This window comes from Cucumis melo, chromosome 12 (assembly GCF_025177605.1).
Source record: "Cucumis melo cultivar AY chromosome 12, USDA_Cmelo_AY_1.0, whole genome shotgun sequence".
NCBI classification, from domain to species: domain Eukaryota; kingdom Viridiplantae; phylum Streptophyta; class Magnoliopsida; order Cucurbitales; family Cucurbitaceae; genus Cucumis; species Cucumis melo.
Window position 1 is genome coordinate 25,892,065 of NC_066868.1, and position 16,648 is coordinate 25,908,712.

The 16,648-nt window shown below is 32.0% G+C and overlaps 3 protein-coding genes across 3 annotated transcripts; all 3 read right to left on the reverse strand.

The window, feature by feature from the left end:
* Nucleotides 1-4,563: 4,563 nt before the first annotated feature.
* LOC103483984 (cytochrome P450 71AP13-like) lies at nucleotides 4,564-6,289 on the reverse strand. The gene is given in 3 exon segments (XM_017044843.2): nucleotides 4,564-5,110; nucleotides 5,113-5,449; nucleotides 5,552-6,289. Coding segments are annotated over 3 exon segments (993 nt in total). The 5' UTR covers nucleotides 5,921-6,289; the 3' UTR covers nucleotides 4,564-4,823.
* Nucleotides 6,290-10,792: 4,503 nt separating this feature from the next.
* On the reverse strand, nucleotides 10,793-12,893 carry LOC103488960 (cytochrome P450 71AP13-like). Its single transcript, XM_017044655.2, has 2 exons — nucleotides 11,525-12,893; nucleotides 10,793-11,445 (listed from the first exon to the last, which is right to left on the reverse strand). The coding sequence occupies exons 1-2, from the start codon at nucleotides 12,434-12,436 to the stop codon at nucleotides 10,819-10,821; spliced, it is 1,539 nt and encodes a 512-aa protein (XP_016900144.2). The 5' UTR covers nucleotides 12,437-12,893; the 3' UTR covers nucleotides 10,793-10,818.
* A 1,834-nt stretch (nucleotides 12,894-14,727) lies between these two features.
* On the reverse strand, nucleotides 14,728-16,586 carry LOC107990306 (cytochrome P450 71AP13-like). Its single transcript, XM_017044466.2, has 2 exons — nucleotides 15,646-16,586; nucleotides 14,728-15,567 (listed from the first exon to the last, which is right to left on the reverse strand). Exons 1-2 carry the CDS (start codon nucleotides 16,555-16,557, stop codon nucleotides 14,956-14,958), a joined length of 1,524 nt encoding a protein of 507 aa, XP_016899955.2. The 5' UTR covers nucleotides 16,558-16,586; the 3' UTR covers nucleotides 14,728-14,955.
* Nucleotides 16,587-16,648: the final 62 nt, after the last annotated feature.

Here is a 16,648-nt window from a genome sequence, read left to right on the forward strand (position 1 = left end):
ATACTTCAAAAGAAATTAATAATGAAGAGAATAGGAATTAAATTAGGAAGAAAAAGAAAGCAAAAACGTGAAAAGTAAACACTATGTGAAAGTTTGTTCAAGTTTGTTCAGTTTAAGGAAGACCGAAAGTTGTTCATTCACTTAATAAGAAGAATGTGAGTTTATCAATTTTTTTTCCAACTGAATACCAAATAGAATTAATATATAGAAATAGGTACGTGCACGTAAATATTTTAACTACGTTGACACGTCACATCATTAACACTCACATATACTACGAACGGTAACAACAAAATATTAAAGTGAGTTATAGGTTTGTTACTCTTCATTTCTTAATTTTCTTTTCTTTGATATACAGTTTCTTAGGAAAGTATTAGGCTTAAGTTTTTATTTCTCTATCAAAGTTAAAGATGTACAGTAAAATCGTGAAATTGTAATAAATTTTGTAAGGTTAAACGTAAGTATCACAAACCAACCATGTGATTATTTCCATAAGTTGAATTTTACATAATCTTCTTTGGGTATATATCATTGTCATAAAATGAATGAGATCAGGTCCTAGCTAAAATAATTGCTTTCACATGGGATCATGTAGGTGCCACCTTCCTATATAAATTAATATTGGTTTCCATGAAAGAGCTTTAGAAAAAACACATAAACCATGCAAATAAATTATTCTATTTTTGATCCTTTTCTTCATACGGACTTGTAATTAAAATAACATGTTTTATCCAAAAACTTGTTGCATATTTTCTTATTATTCTTTACATGAACTTTATTGTACCCGTTAGCAGCTTTATTATGTTTAATGCTATTGTTGTAGTATCTCTTTAAATGGAAGTGGAGACTTTATAAGTATTGGTGCGGGGATTGCTGCTGCACCAAATAATACCAAAGTTAATGTTTTACATTTATGTGAAGCCAGGATTAGGAATATATAGAGAGCACGTTGAAGTTGAAAGTTACAAAACTTTTATAGCATTAATTGGAGATGATATTGATATGTAGGCATTACTTGATGACAGAAGCAATCCCACTGGCTTTTCAACCTCCGAATCTCCCACTTTTGTTAAGCTTGAATTACTCATCACTTTTCCTTATTTTTCTTTTTCCATTTGTTCTCTTCAAGTGAGAAAGAAAAATTAATGTTCTCTTTAAGTTCCTATGATCTTGTGCAGTTGGTCTTAGGCTTCAAACCAATTTAGACCCAAATTTGTAGATATTTTTTTTACTACAATTTACAGGATGATGGTATTTTAAATTTATGAATTTATATATTGTATGTACGTATGTATAAAGACTGAATTTTAATCACTTGGTTTGAAAACTTCTGGAGTAATCAACCTAAATTGATTTTGGGAAACTATTGTATACGAAGTTGTTAAAAAAAAGTATATGTTGAGTTATATGAAACTGCGTTTCCATAACGAACATAATTTGTCGATAGTACACACACACACACATATATATATATTATCCACAGATAAACAACAACTAAAATAATAATATAGTCTTCCATTCTTCAAGTTTATTGAAAGTAATAAAGTATTACCGAATTAAATTCAGTAACGTTTCTAAAAGAAATTGATCAAGATTAATGCCAGTGGGTTCGTTAATAATGACATATATCATGCACAATGTCCATATGAAGAATTAAATTCTAAATTCTAACTAAAGTACTTAAACGTATAACGTATATAGTACAATTGAGCAATAAACACATAATCTCTGCTCTAACTTATAAACTTAGTTAAGATATTCGGTGTATCTTCTCTTCTACCCTTTGGAATAGATTTTTGTTCAAAAAAATAGTTTTCCTGTACGTTTTCTCGCAAATGTCATTCATTAGGTATTTATATATATACCTCTAGTAAGGACAAGGACTGTATATAGATTCCAAAACGAAAAAGAGAGGAAAAGAAATGGGTATGTCAATGGAAATTTTTTCTCACATTCTTCTTTTATACTTATGCTTAGCGGTTCGTGTGTCTCATTACTCAAACCCATCAAACTACAGTCTCCAATGACTTTGTCAAATCCACTAATTGTACGAATCATGGAGAATTGAGCAATATATGCATGGATGTAGTAGGGTTCAGATCCTCATCAGGATTGGAAATTAAACTTGCAAGGACTGTTAGCCATTTTTATAACTCATTAATTCTATTGCCAAAGCTACAGATAATCGTTCCTACCTTATGGAGGAGGTTAAGAGAGCAGAGATTGGCAACAAAACGCGAAATATCTTCAACTTATGCGTAGACCATTGCAATAGAGGCATAGATACATTGACATCTTCATTAGATGCGTTCCTAAACAAAAATGATAGGAAGTTGAGTTGGAGTACGAGTGATGCATTTGATAAAGATCGGAGACCGTGAAGATGAGTTTGAGCATACACCGGAATCTTCGTCTTGGTTGTCTCGTTTTCAAAGTTTAAATCCACTTTTTGATACTTTCAATGGGAACCGCAAATCTCTTACAATGCCAGAGAGTTGCTGCTTGTCATGGACTGCACCAATAATTAGCCCATAGCCGGATGGATCATAAGGCCTTCGGTCACCAAATGTGTGAAAACGTTTTCATTTTGATAAAATAAATATTTATATATATAACAAAATATCACCTTTATGATAATAGACAACATTATAGACGGTAAAAGACGACGTTGATAAACATCTCCAATTTTCAATCAAGTCCTCATGAATAAAGGGAGTGTTGAAGTATTCATTAATTGAACCATATAGTTTACCAATATACCAAGAAATTGGTGTACTTACCATTCATTTAGACAAAATTTGTAGTTTTAAAAAGTAATATTAGGTCCATTTTTGTTACTATATATATAAAAGAGATTTTAATATGTATTTACCAAAACACTTGCAGCAACCAAGTTGTTCAAGAATAAAGTTGAAATTTACCAAATTTGAAGTGTCCTCTTCCAACGATCCAAACATGCATACACATATTTTTCACGCCACCTTAAGTTGTATGGTTAAGCTTAGCCAAAGTCTAAAATATCTTGTGAATCTTCACTTTGAAATTCATTTTTTTATATAATTTTTGTTCCTCTACTTTAAATTACTCAATATTTTTAGAGTAATCTATAATTTAAGTTAGTTCAAGCTAACTTTATATTGAAATTTGCTTAAATAACAACTTTACTGCGTTTATATATTTTCAATTTTTATTGATTCATTATGTGATATTAGTCAACATGAATGTAAGATGGCACATCTCACAATATTCAAATCGAAATTTTAAACGAACAAAGTGAGCTTTTCTATGCATTGTGATACCAACAACTTCAGTCATATCTAAATCCTTCGCTTCAAACCCACTTGGAAGCTCCCAATCAAAGCTATGCAAAATCTGAGCAAAAGCTATCTCAACCATGGCAATCCTCGTAGTAATACCTGGACGAATCCTTCTTCCACCTCCAAACGGAATGAACTCAAAATCCATTCATTCATTTATTTTAGTTGGGTTCTTCCACGATTCTGGATCTCTCCCAATTCCCCCAAACATTCACAAAAACTCTTGTTTTAGCTGGAATATTGTAACCTTCAATCCTCACATCTTCTGTAGTTTCTTTTGGAAGTGCAAGCGGCGCTGGTGGATGCAATCGAAGCACCTCTTTTACCGTCAGCTTTCAAATAATGCATTTCTAAAACGTCACCCTCTGTTACAATTTTTCTCTCACCAACCACTTCAAATTTCGTTTCGTGCTCTTTCCGTGGCCTTTGGGTGTGCTATTAGCTCCGTCATCCTCCAATCAAGAACTGTAATAGTCGTTTCAATCCCTGCAAATAAACATGTCCTACAAAATAACAACAAAGGTTTTTTTAAATTATATTGTTGATTCATTCACATTACAATTTTGGATAAACATGGCCTTACCGAGAGGTTTAGAAATATAATTATTGGGTAGGAGATGAATTATTTAAATAAACAATACTGCAACCAATCCATTCGCTATTTTGTCATGTGTTATATATATTTGTTTGTTTACTATCTTTTCTGATCGGTCAATTTTTGGTAAAGTTAGTTCATTTTGCAATTTTTTTTTCTTTTGAAAATTACATTATTTGTGTTGTAATGAAGTGGACAATTTGTATTGTTCATTCTCATGATTTTTTAGCTTAATATTGCATTTTCAACACATTTTACATACTTTGTTGAAAAAGTCAGTATTTTAGTCTATAGAGCATAACTCATTTTCATGTGAAGATAACATTACCACATTTGTAATAGAAAAATAAAAGTAAAATTTGTACTTGAAGTCAGAAGGTATGTAACTCAATTATACATTCTAAAAAATAAGGTGAGATTTCGTAAACTCTCATTCTAGATTCAAACTCATTTCATAACATCAAGACAATTTTGTTAGGGTTATTAGTTTCAGTGTGTGGTTATTATTTCAGTATGTGGTTATTACTCTCCTACGATGCTTTTTCGATTTAGGGTTTAGGGTTTAAGCAATCTATTTCAAACTTAGTGTTCATATAATAGTGAAAGAAATATCTAGTTGTTTCAATTAAATCTCTAAGTTATTACAAATGAACCATGCTAACACATAAACTTTTTATTTATTTGAACTAAACTCAATCCAAATGAGTTGATAACCACTTTCAATTTGATACAAACGGTAGAAGTTGACATGAATTGAAATATTTTCACATTAAATCAACTTTACGAACTAAATTTAAAATTTATATTGAAAGTACATAACCTTCAATAAGACATTTAGAAATTTCGACTAAAATTGAAACAATTCGAAAGTAAGAATATGAAAATGATATTTTGATCGGAATGAACAGTAGTTAATTGGAGAGGGATGAGGCAAAGTACGGCTTTGCCACAATCTCCAAGTGAGCTTTTCTATGCATTGTGATACCAAAAACTTCAGTCATATCCAAATCCTTAGCTTCAATTCCTTTAGGAAGTTCCCAATCAAAGCTATGCAAAATTTGAGGCAAAGCAAGCTCAATCGTGACTATCCCCATAGCAATACCTGGACAAATCCTTCTTCCAGCTCCAAATGGAATGAACTCAAAATTCAACCCTTTGTAATCAACTTCACTCTCAAAAAACCTTTCTGGCTCAAACTTTCAGGGTCCTTCCACGATTCTGGGTCTCTCCCAATTGCCCAAATATTCACAAAAACCCTTGTTTTAGCTGGAATATCGTAACCTTCAATCTTCACATCTTCTGTAGTTTCTCTCGGAACCGAAACCGGCACTGGTGGATGCAATCGGAGCACCTCTTTAACCACAGCTTTCAAGTAAGGCATTTCTAAAAGATCACTCTCTGTTACATTTCTTCTATCACCAACAACTCTACGAATTTCGCTTTGTGCTCTTTTCATGACGTTTGGATGTGTTATGAGCTCCGTCATCCCCCAATCAAGCGCTATGAAAGTCGTGTCAGTTCCTGCAACAAACATATCCTACAAAAATTTCCCACATAACATAGCTCAATTAGTTTCAATATAATAACAAAACATCGACAAGATAATGCCTTTGACGTTATCCACAGTAAGGAGTTATACCAAAATAATGCCTTTGACGTTATCCATAGTAAGGAGAAATTTATCTTCAAAACCATTCTTCTGTATATCAAGCAAAACATCAACAAGATCCTTAGATTCTCCAAGTTTCTCACGGTCGTGACTCTGATGTTCAGCAATTACTTGATCAACCAACTTATCGAACGCTTTAAACGTTTTCACAAGCCTCGATTTTGTCCCCGTTAGCGTACTGATAAACGACAAAGAAGGGAACAAATCCGCAAAAAAAAACCCACCAAGCAAAATCTGATACTCTTCGAGTAACTCTTGAATCCCATGAAGATGGTACTCACCACCGGTGGAAAATTCCCTCCCAAGCGCCATTCGACAGAGCACATCATTGGCATACATTGCCAAGAGGTTCGTGAGGTCCACCGGATTGGTGGAGTGGGAGATTCTGTTAACCAAACGGGAAACTTCTTGTTGTCGAATGAAGGCAAAGGATTGGACCCTTTTGGCATTAAGGAGTTGGAGGATGCAGATTTTTCTGACTTGGCGCCAGTAAGAGCCGTAAGGGGAAAAGGCAATTTCAGTGCAGTTGTAGGAGATGTGTTGGACGGAGAAGAGAAGGGGGGCGGCTTGAGAAGGAGAGGTCGTGGGTTTTGAAGGCTTCTTTGGCGATTTTTGGTGATGAGATAATGAGAGTTGGGATTTGTCCGAGTTGAAGGAGGATGACGGGACCGAACTTTTGGGAGAGGCGGCGGAAACAGAGGTGGGGATGTTGATTTAGGTGGTGGAGGTTGCCGATTAGAGGAAGTTTTGGTGGGGATGGTGGGAGATTTTGGTTGGGTTTTGATTTGAGTTTGGGGATTAGAAGGAGAAGAAAAATGAAGAAGATGAATGTGGAGAAAGAGGTGAGAGGTTCATTGAGACATGGAAGGATGAACATTGTGTGTTGATCTGTTGGGTATGTTAAGCTTTCGGTCCTTTCTACTTCTCAATCTATTTGGCCATTATTAAATAAGTGTACATTCCATTCAATTGTTTACGTGTTAAATTTTGTTTTTTACTCCTTCTAAAACATTTTAATATTGAGAAAAGGGAGCTTGTGCCTCAATTAATTAAATTTTCAATGTATACAATGTATTATTTTGAAAATAATCTAAATATATGAATTTAAGTGAGCTAGTTTAGTCGTCAAAGAGTAAAAGATAAAATATATATCACAAGACAACATTACAAGAAAATTTTGAGCATTTAAGATAATCATCCATCACACAAAAATCTAATCTTGAATCAATATGTACCTTAAATAATTATCTTTTGTAGACGAATCTCCGTAGTAATTCGAACATGATAAATCTAATGTATAAAATAGAGATATATTATAGACTAATTTTCGTCCATAAAAATATTAGAACAACTCAAAGAAGATCATAATTATAAAAACGTATAAAATCATTGTTACTTAAGAATATTTATAATTAACTTTTCAAAAATAACAAAATAAATTAAAATATTTACGAGTTATAGCAAAATTTTTTGATATAGAAATTGATAGATTTTTATCACTGTTTATCAATGTCAATGATATATCAGTGTCTATCAATATCTATTATTGATAGAATCTAAAATTTTATTTTGTCAAATTTATTATTTTTAACAATTCTTCATTATTAAAATCGGTATTTAATACGATGGTTGCATTTTCTTATATAATATATGTTGGAGCTTTTTTTTTCTTTAATTTAGAAAATAAATTTACAATTTATTTTGATAAAAAAATAATTATAAAAGTTATTGATCAAAATTTAACCAGTTAAATACATGACCAAAGCTCGTATAAATCTTTTATTTTTATAACTTAAATTTTAAATTTTTTTTATGTTTTTGGGTAAAATATAATTTTTTAAAAAGTAAATTATACATGATCAATTTTTTTAGAAAACATATAATGTAATATTTCAATATACATATCAACCTTGTAAAATAATTCATAAGAAATAAAGAGGGGAAGGACAAATTAAAATAAAAGACTAAAAACTTTCATATATTTCTAGAAAAAAAAAAAAAAAAAGAACATTAATCTCTCAAATGAAAATATTTATATAGCAAAGTTGAATATGAAACTTTATTTATATACCATTGGTATATGTGTGTGTATATATATTCTCAAACTTTATTTGAAACATATTTCTTTTTCTAAATAGCATTCTTTAATTAATGTTAACTATGGCATTCGCATGAAAGGAGGAGGAAACCTTATAATTTGGTACGTTTTTTCTTTAGAAAAAATGATAAATATTAATAATAATAATGACAATGTTAATAAATTATTCGTCACATATATATTATATATGGCGGATTGTTTTATACATTATTGTGCTTAGTTACCTTATGTTTAATGTATTTGGAAAAGTGAAATTTTAGGTGCATTGCATGTATGTGTGTGAGAAATTTAAATCACAATTCTCTTCATCTTTTAGACGTCAAGAGTGCAATCAAAGAATATGAGGAGCAAAGAGCGATCAATCTAATGGCGTTTGAAAATGTATGCAGAAGTACTTATTAGTTTTTTTTCCAGACATGTTTGAACGATTTTTCAATTTTTGTCTGTAGTTACCTTTACTATTACCATTCTCATTACAGATGATGCTATTATTAGAGTAAGATAATATTATGATATGTCGTAGTTATTGTAACCATGATGATACAACAGTTAATGATAAAGAAGACAATCCAAGGTAAAGAATTTTAATTATACTCATTTTGTAACAACAATATCATGATAATATTATAGTTGTAAAAACATTATGTTTTCTAATCCAAAGTAATATATAATAACAATCATAATCATTCTTATAGGTTGTAAAAAAAATTATTATGTTTTCTAATTTTTACACTATAGTTATCTCCTCTCAAGTTTTCATCGATAGTTTAAAGGAAAAATATATATTTTAAACAATTTTAAAGTTCAAAAATAAAAATGAATATATTACAATTTTAAAGTTTAAAAATAAAAGTGAAGAATTTTCGAATTTGAGCTAAAATAATATTAATGGGAACATATTCAAAAAAAATGGAGTACATACACTATCTTCTATAATTCAACCTTAAAAAATAAAATTTGTAAATTCTACCCTATCAAAATGGATTAACCACCGTCTACTTATAAATTGAAGTATCGTTTTTGTTTCTAAATTAATTTGGACGGGAATAGATAAGGAACAAAAATAAACAACAACAAAAGTAATCACGTAAGACTCACTTTGATTCAATTACATTATATTTAATTCGTTATTTTGTCATGTGTTACATATTTGTTTAATAACTTTCTGATTGGTCAGTTGTGGGTAAGGTTAGTTTTGTCTTTTATCTCATTTGCATTGTTTTTAATGAAGAGGACAATTTGTATTATTATTCATTCTGATTTGTTAGCTTTCTATTTCATTTTAAACCACATGTTATATATTAGATGTATTTTGGTGAAGAAGTCAGTATTTTAATCGAATCGAGCATAACTTATTTTTCATGTAAACATAACTACAAGATTTATACTCATAAAAAAAAAATCATACTTGAAGTCGAACGTAACTCGACATTGTACGTCCTCAAATTTAATGCAAGATTTCACAACCTCTCATTCTATATACAAACTCATTTCATAACATCCAGACAATTTTGTTAGGGTTACGAAGTCATATTGCAATGTGCGGCTATTACTCTTCTTAAGATATAGGAATAGATGGTCTATTTTAGATTGATTTAAAAATGGTTAAATTCAATTTTGTAATTAAGTTTTGTAATTATCAAAATAACTAGGAAAGATGTTTTTAATTTTATGAACTTTTACTTGAAAGCGTAAATTTTAATATTAAATTAATTTAAGTGGAATTTATGTTTAATCAATATTCAGAAGTGGTTATCAACTCATTTAGGTTGAATTTGGATTCAAATAAATGAAAAAGTTTATGTGATGGCATGATTCACTTCTAATAATTCAGAGGTTCCCGTTGAAACATAATTATATATTTTTTAATATTATTTGAACTTAGTTTAAAATAGAGTGTTAATTCGTACACTTAGGAAAACTTAGAGTTTCCAATAATCTACTTTTAAATTGATACAACTAACTCTAAAATTTATTGAAACATGTATATAAACTTGAACAAAACTAAAACTGAACCAACTCGAAAATAAGAATACGAAAATGATATTTTGATCGGAACGAAAAGTAGTTAATTGGAGAGGGATGAGGCAAAGTAAGGCTTTGCCACAATTTCCAAGTGAGCTATCTTGTGTCCGTACTTGCCATGCACGGCTGTGTGAGCCTATCGAGGATATTGATACAAAATATATTAATCCAAATATTCACAAGTCACCAAAATTTTCAACACTTTCTTACCGTCTAGATAGATATCGATAGTATCAATGATATCAAGAATTGATAAGGTCTATCAATAATAAAGTTGAAATTTTTAAAACTAATTTTGCAAATAGCTTGAGTTTTTTTTTTTATCAGTTATAATTTCTATATTTTAATAGTTATAAATTTTTAAAAAATAATATTAGACCTATTTTTGTTATTATATATATATTTATTATCTAATATTATTAGGTCGTGTTATCTCAATTTCTTTCGATAGTTTGCATTTTTCAACGTAAAAAATGTTAGATTCGGAGCTAAATTTCAAAATAAGAATAAGTTTAATACACTAATATCTATTTAGTTTTGAAAACTCAGCTTAATTTTATAAAACATTAACAAAAAGTATATAATAAAAAAATTAGAAGAATAAATATTTATAAACTTGATTTTTTAAAACTAATGAATGAATAAAATAGAATAACAGTCTATACCATCAATATCAAAGTTGGAAATTTAATTCCATCCCCATGATCACAATAGTTAAAGAATAAATGAATGAATGAATGAATTCATGTGAATACGAAAGGCCTTCTTTGTTTAAAAAAACTGAAGCTCCTCCTATTCTCCAATTTGAATTGTCCTCTTCCAAAGATCCAAAACAAGAAGTGTGTAACTCTCATTTGATTGGACACCCAAATTTCCTATCCAAACATACACATAATTTTCATGCCACCTTAAGTTGTGTGGTTAAGCTTAGCCAAGATATGTTGTGAATCTTCACTTTGGGATTCATCTTTTCTTTCTTTTTTTTTTTTTTTTTTCATATAATATTTGTTCCAGTATTCGATAATTTAGTTAGTCCAAGTTTAATTTATATTGAAATTTGCTTAAATAACCACATATTAAAATCAAAATTTAAACGTAACAAAAGTAATAGTAATTAATTTGTGATGGATGAACCAAAGTAGGGTTTTGCTACAACCTCCAAGTGAGCTTTTCTATGCATTGTGACACCAACAACTTCGGTCATATCTAAATCCTTAACTTCAATCCCATTTGGAAGCTCCCAATCAAAGCTATGCAAAATCTGAGCAAAAGCTATCTCGATCATGGCGATCCCCAAAGTAATACCTGGACAAATCCTTCTTCCAACTCCAAACGGAATGAACTCAAAATCCAGCCCTCTGTAATCAACTTCATTCTCTATAAATCTCTCTGGCTCAAAACTTTCTGGGTTCTTCCACGATTCTGGGTCTCTTCCAATTCCCCAAACATTCACAAAAACCCTTGTTTTAGCTGGAATATCGTAACCTTCAATCCTCACATTTTTTGTAGTTTCTCTTGGAAGTGCAAGCGGCGCTGGTGGATGCAACCGGAGCACCTCTTTAACCACAGCTTTCAAGTAATGCATTTCTAAAACATCATCCTCTGTTACAATTTTTTTCTCACCAACAATGCTTCGAATTTCGTTTTGTGCTCTTTCCATGACCTTTGGGTGTGTTATTAGCTCCGTCATGCCCCAATCAAGAGCTGTAAACGTTGTTTCAGTCCCTGCAATAAACATGTCCTACAAAAGTTTTCCAAATAGGTCGGTCAGTTTCAATATATCATAACAGAAGAAAACAAAGTAATTTATGGAGTTATACCAAAAGAATGGCTTTAACATTATCCATAGTCAGGGGAAATCTATCATCAGATCCATTCTTTTGTATATCAAGCAAAACATCAACAAGATCCTTAGATTCTCCAAGTTTCTCTCCCTCGGGACTCTGATGTTCAACTATTACTTGATCAAGCAACTTATCGAACCTTTTAAACGTCCTTACAAGCCTCGATTTCAACCCTGTTAGATTACTGATAAATGACAAGGAAGGGAACAAATCCCCAAAACAGAACCCACGAAGCAAAAGCTGAAACTCTTCGAGTAATTCTTGAATCCCGTGAAGATGGTATGCACCACCGGCGGAAAATTCCCTCCCAAGCGCCATTCGGCAGATCACATCATTACCATACATCGCTAACAAGTTGGACAAATCGACCGGATTGTTGGAGTGGGAGATTCTTTTTACCAAACGGGCAACTTCTTGTTGTCGAATGAAGGCAAAGGATTGGACCCTTTTGGCATTAAGGAGTTGGAGGATGCAGATTTTTCTGACTTGGCGCCAGTAAGAGCCGTAAGGGGCAAAGGCAATGTCAGTGCAGTTGTAGAAGATGTGTTGGGCGGAGAAGAGAAGGGGGCGGCTTGAGAAGTAGAGGTCGTGGGTTTTGAAGGCTTCTTTGGTGACTTTTGGTGATGAGATTATGAGAGTTGGGATTTGTCCGAGTTGAAGGAGGATGATGGGACCGAACTTTTGAGAGAGGCGGTGGAAACAGAGATGGGGATGGTGGTTTAGCTGGTGGAGGTTTCCAATTAAAGGAAGTTTTGGTGGGGATGGTGGGAGATTTTGGTTGGGTTTTGATTTGAGTTTGGGGATTAGAAGGAGAAGGAGAAGAGAAATGAAGAAGATGAGTGTGGAGAATGAGGTGAGAGATTCATTGAGACATGGAAGGATGAACATTGCGTTGGAATCCGTTGGGTATGTTTAGCTTTACACTTTCTTTCTACTTGTCTATCTATTTCGCCTTCATTTATTTATGACAAAAAGATATTTACAAACATTATATATATATATACACAAACATTATATATATATACACAAACATTTACTAAAATATTCTAAATATTTTTGGTAAATTTTTATCAAAACAATTACTCTATAGAAAATGGTCCCATCTCAACTTCTTATTCTTTCATTTTCTTTTTTGGTTTTAGTATGCAATAATTGATTTATCATCTCAACACTCGTTAGCTACACAGCACAAAAGAACTAATGAACTCAAATGCAACCAAACCTACACCTCCTCTTGAGTTGTTTTTTAATTTGTACTTTAATATTCGCATAGTATTATATTATTGGGCTTTTGTAAAAATAGCAAAAAGAAAAGTTATGGAATGTGTATATTTCCTCCTTCTATTGGGCATATTTGAGTTCTTTTTTTAAGTTTGATCGCTTTGAAGAACATTTGAGCCATTTATTTTGTGTTAATTTTGTCGGGAATTACAACAAATATGTCAATCTTGTGATTTTTAAATTTGTTTTACTAATGATATGAGTATTATGTAAATCTTGACGAATCGTTTAATTTATGGTGTATTGAGATGTGACATTCTCACGCTTTAGGATTAGGGGAAAGAAAACTCATTTTATTCAAACCACTTCTAAACATGGTGATCCTAATTATGTCATTGACTAAACGTAAAGAGGTGCGAACTAAAATTTACCTTTATTAATCGGTAATGTAACTCAAAAGCACATAATCGAGCTTGCATTAGACGCTTTATATTGTTAGAGTTTCACAATAAAAATCTTCAAGGTTTTATTGGTAACGATATCATTTTCATTTATATATAATTTTAGTTTTTGAAATTTGTGTTTGTTTAATTTTCTCCCGAAATTTAGCAAAATCATAATTTTAGGTATATATATATATATATATTATTATTATTATTTTCAAACTTGAAAAATGATTTGGTTTATATATGTAATTAATATTTGTAGAAAATGTGAACCTATAAGGAGATGAGTTTTAAGTGAGCTAGTTTAGTGATTAAGAGAAAAGCTAATATATATATATATACACACACACACAAAAGAGAACATTACAAGAAAAATTTGAACATTTAAGAGAACCATTGATAACACAAAAATCTAATCTTGAATTCATATCTGCCTTAAATTGTCTTTTGTAAACGAAACTCCATAGTTAAAACATAATAAATAAAATGTCTAAAAAATGATATATTAGAGACTAAATTTAGTCCAAAAGAAGATTAATGTATAAAACTTTTGTTATGTAAATTTTTAATTAGAATACTTATATGTTGAATGAAGTTTTATTGTTGCATTTTGCACTAATGCTTATGTTATAGTCTTTTCCTTTAATCATTTTAGTGATTAATCTAATATTACTTACTTTATTTTATTGTTGTCACGCCCGACCGTGTGCCTGTCGAGAGATTCTACTCATTATTGAGCTATCAATATTTTAGGCACATGTGATTAAAAATCTTTGCCCATGTGATCAGTTTTGCAAATATTTTTTTGGATATGTTATTGATTTGTATCTTGTCATTGTGCGCCGTATAAGTCACTAAAATAATGTTACAAAAGTGTTGTTGGTAACTAAATAGAATCACACAATCAAATGAAATATAACTCGGGGTCGTATGATATTCCATATACTTTTTTTTCCATATCCAAATTCCAAAAGAGGTAGAAAGAGAGATGCATGGTGTTGTTAAAGTTGTAATTTTGAAACCCAGAAAGAATGAACAAATCCCTTATGAGGATATATACAAATTTGCATGAAGTTTTGGTAGCCTCAATTCAAAGGCAATTGTCGAAGGTTGAGGAGGAAGAAGAAAAAGTCGAATCCGAACAATAATAGTGAACTAATTAAAATTTTTAAATCAGCCCCTACCCCATTTAAAAAAATAGTTGTTGAAACCATTTAAAATAATTATTCGAACTTGAGAAACTAAGGCGTTTGTTTTGGAAAAAACAAATAGACACCAACCTTAAATCACAACTTTTGTTTTACACCGTGTTGTTTTGGAACTTTCTGTATGAAATTTACTGCTTTTTGTTTTTAGTGAAGGTAAAAAATAAACATAAGTTATTTTTTGTATGTGTGTTTTTTTTTTATTAATTCAAAATCTTAAAAAATGAAAGTCATAGTTGAAAATAAAGCTGAAAAAAAATGTTGAAAATAAGAAAAAGTAGAATATCAATCGAGGAGACTTCCTCAGTTTTTGTAGAAGAAACGTTAGTGCATGAAACTATAATCATGAACATAACAATACACAAATTTTGAGGCCATCAAATTCTCCAAAATGGAAAATTTCCACAAAATAAACATATCTCCTCTTTTTATTTTTGAATCATTCTTAATCTTATTAAGTAAACTCTTGGAAAACTAAAAAAGAAAAAAGTACATATAATGGAAATATCAGTATCTAATTAACTAGAGAAGTTGATTACGTAAAGTAAGGTTTTGGCACAGCTTCCAAGTGAGCTTTTCTATGCATTGTGATACCAAAAACTTCAGTCATATCCAAATCTTTAGCTTCAATTCCATTAGGAAGTTCCCAATCAAAGCTGTGCAAAATTTGAGCCAAAGCAAGCTCAATCGTGGCTATCCCCATAGTAATACCTGGACAAATCCTTCTTCCAGCTCCAAATGGAATGAACTCAAAATCCAATCCTCCATAATCAACCTCACTTCCTAAAAACCTCTCGGGCTCAAAAGTTTCAGGGTCCTTCCATGATTCTGGGTCTCTCCCAATTCCCCAAGCATTTACAAAAACTCTTGTTTTAGCTGGAATATCATACCCTTCAATCCTCACATCTTCCGTAGTTTCTCTCGGAACTAAGACTGGCGCCGGTGGATGTAATCGAAGCACCTCTTTAACCACAGCTTTCAAGTAAGGCATTTCTAAAAGATCACTCTCTGTTACATTTCTTCTATCACCAACAACTCTACGAATTTCGCTTTGTGCTCTTTTCATGGCATTTGGGTGTGTTATGAGCTCCGTCATCCCCCAATCAAGAGCTATAAATGTCGTGTCTGTCCCTGCTGCAAACATATCCTACAAAACTTGCCCACATTTACATCATCAGTTTTGTAAGTAAAAGAGTAAAACAGAGGAAAGAGAAGTGTTGTATACCAAAATGATGGCCTTAACGTTATCCATAGTCAGTGGAATTTTATCATCAGATCCATTCTTTTGTATCTCAAGCAAAATATCAACAAGATCCTGCGACTCCTCCAGTTTTTCTCTCTCGGGATCGAGATGTTCGGCTATAACTTGATCAAACAATTTATCGAACCCGTTGGCTGTTCTAACAAGCCTAGATTTCATTCCTGTGAAGTTACTAAGAAAAGCAAGAGAAGGGAACAAATCCCCAATACAAAACCCACCAAGCAAAATCTGATACTCTTCAAGCAACTTTTGAAAGCCATGAAGATGGTACTCACCACCGGCGGAAAATTCCCTCCCAAGCGCCGCTCGACAGAGGACATCATTAGCATACAACCCCAACAAGCTCGACAAATTTACTCGATCCTTTGAGTGTGAAATTCTATCAACCAAACGGGCAACTTCTTGCTGGCGAATGAGGGAAAAGGATTGAACCCTTCTGGCGCTAAGGAGTTGGAGGATGCAGATTTTTCTGACTTGGCGCCAGTAAGAACCGTAAGGGGAAAAAGCGATGTCGGTGCAGTTGTAGAAGATGTGTTGGGCGGAGAAGAGAAAAGGGCGGCTTGAGAAAGCGAGGTCGTGGGTTTTGAAGACTTGTTTAGCGATTTTTGGAGATGAAACTACGAGAGTTGGGATTTGTCCGAGTTGAAGGAGGAAGATGGGGCCGAATTTTTGGGAGAGGCGGCGGAAACAGAGGTGGGGATTGCGGCCGAGTTGGTGGAGGTTGCCGATAATGGGAAGTTTTGGTGGGGAGGGTGGGAGATTTTTGTTGGGTTTTGATTTGAGATAGGGGATTAGAAGGAGAATCAGGGGAGAAATGAAGAAGATGAATGTGAAGAATGAGGTGAAGGATTCGTTGAAAGAAGGAAGGATAGGCATTGTGTTTTTGGTTGAAAGGGGAGGTTGGATGTAAAGACGGTAAATTTAACAATTTAACGCTAAGGTATGTTTGGGGTGGGGTTTTAGGAGG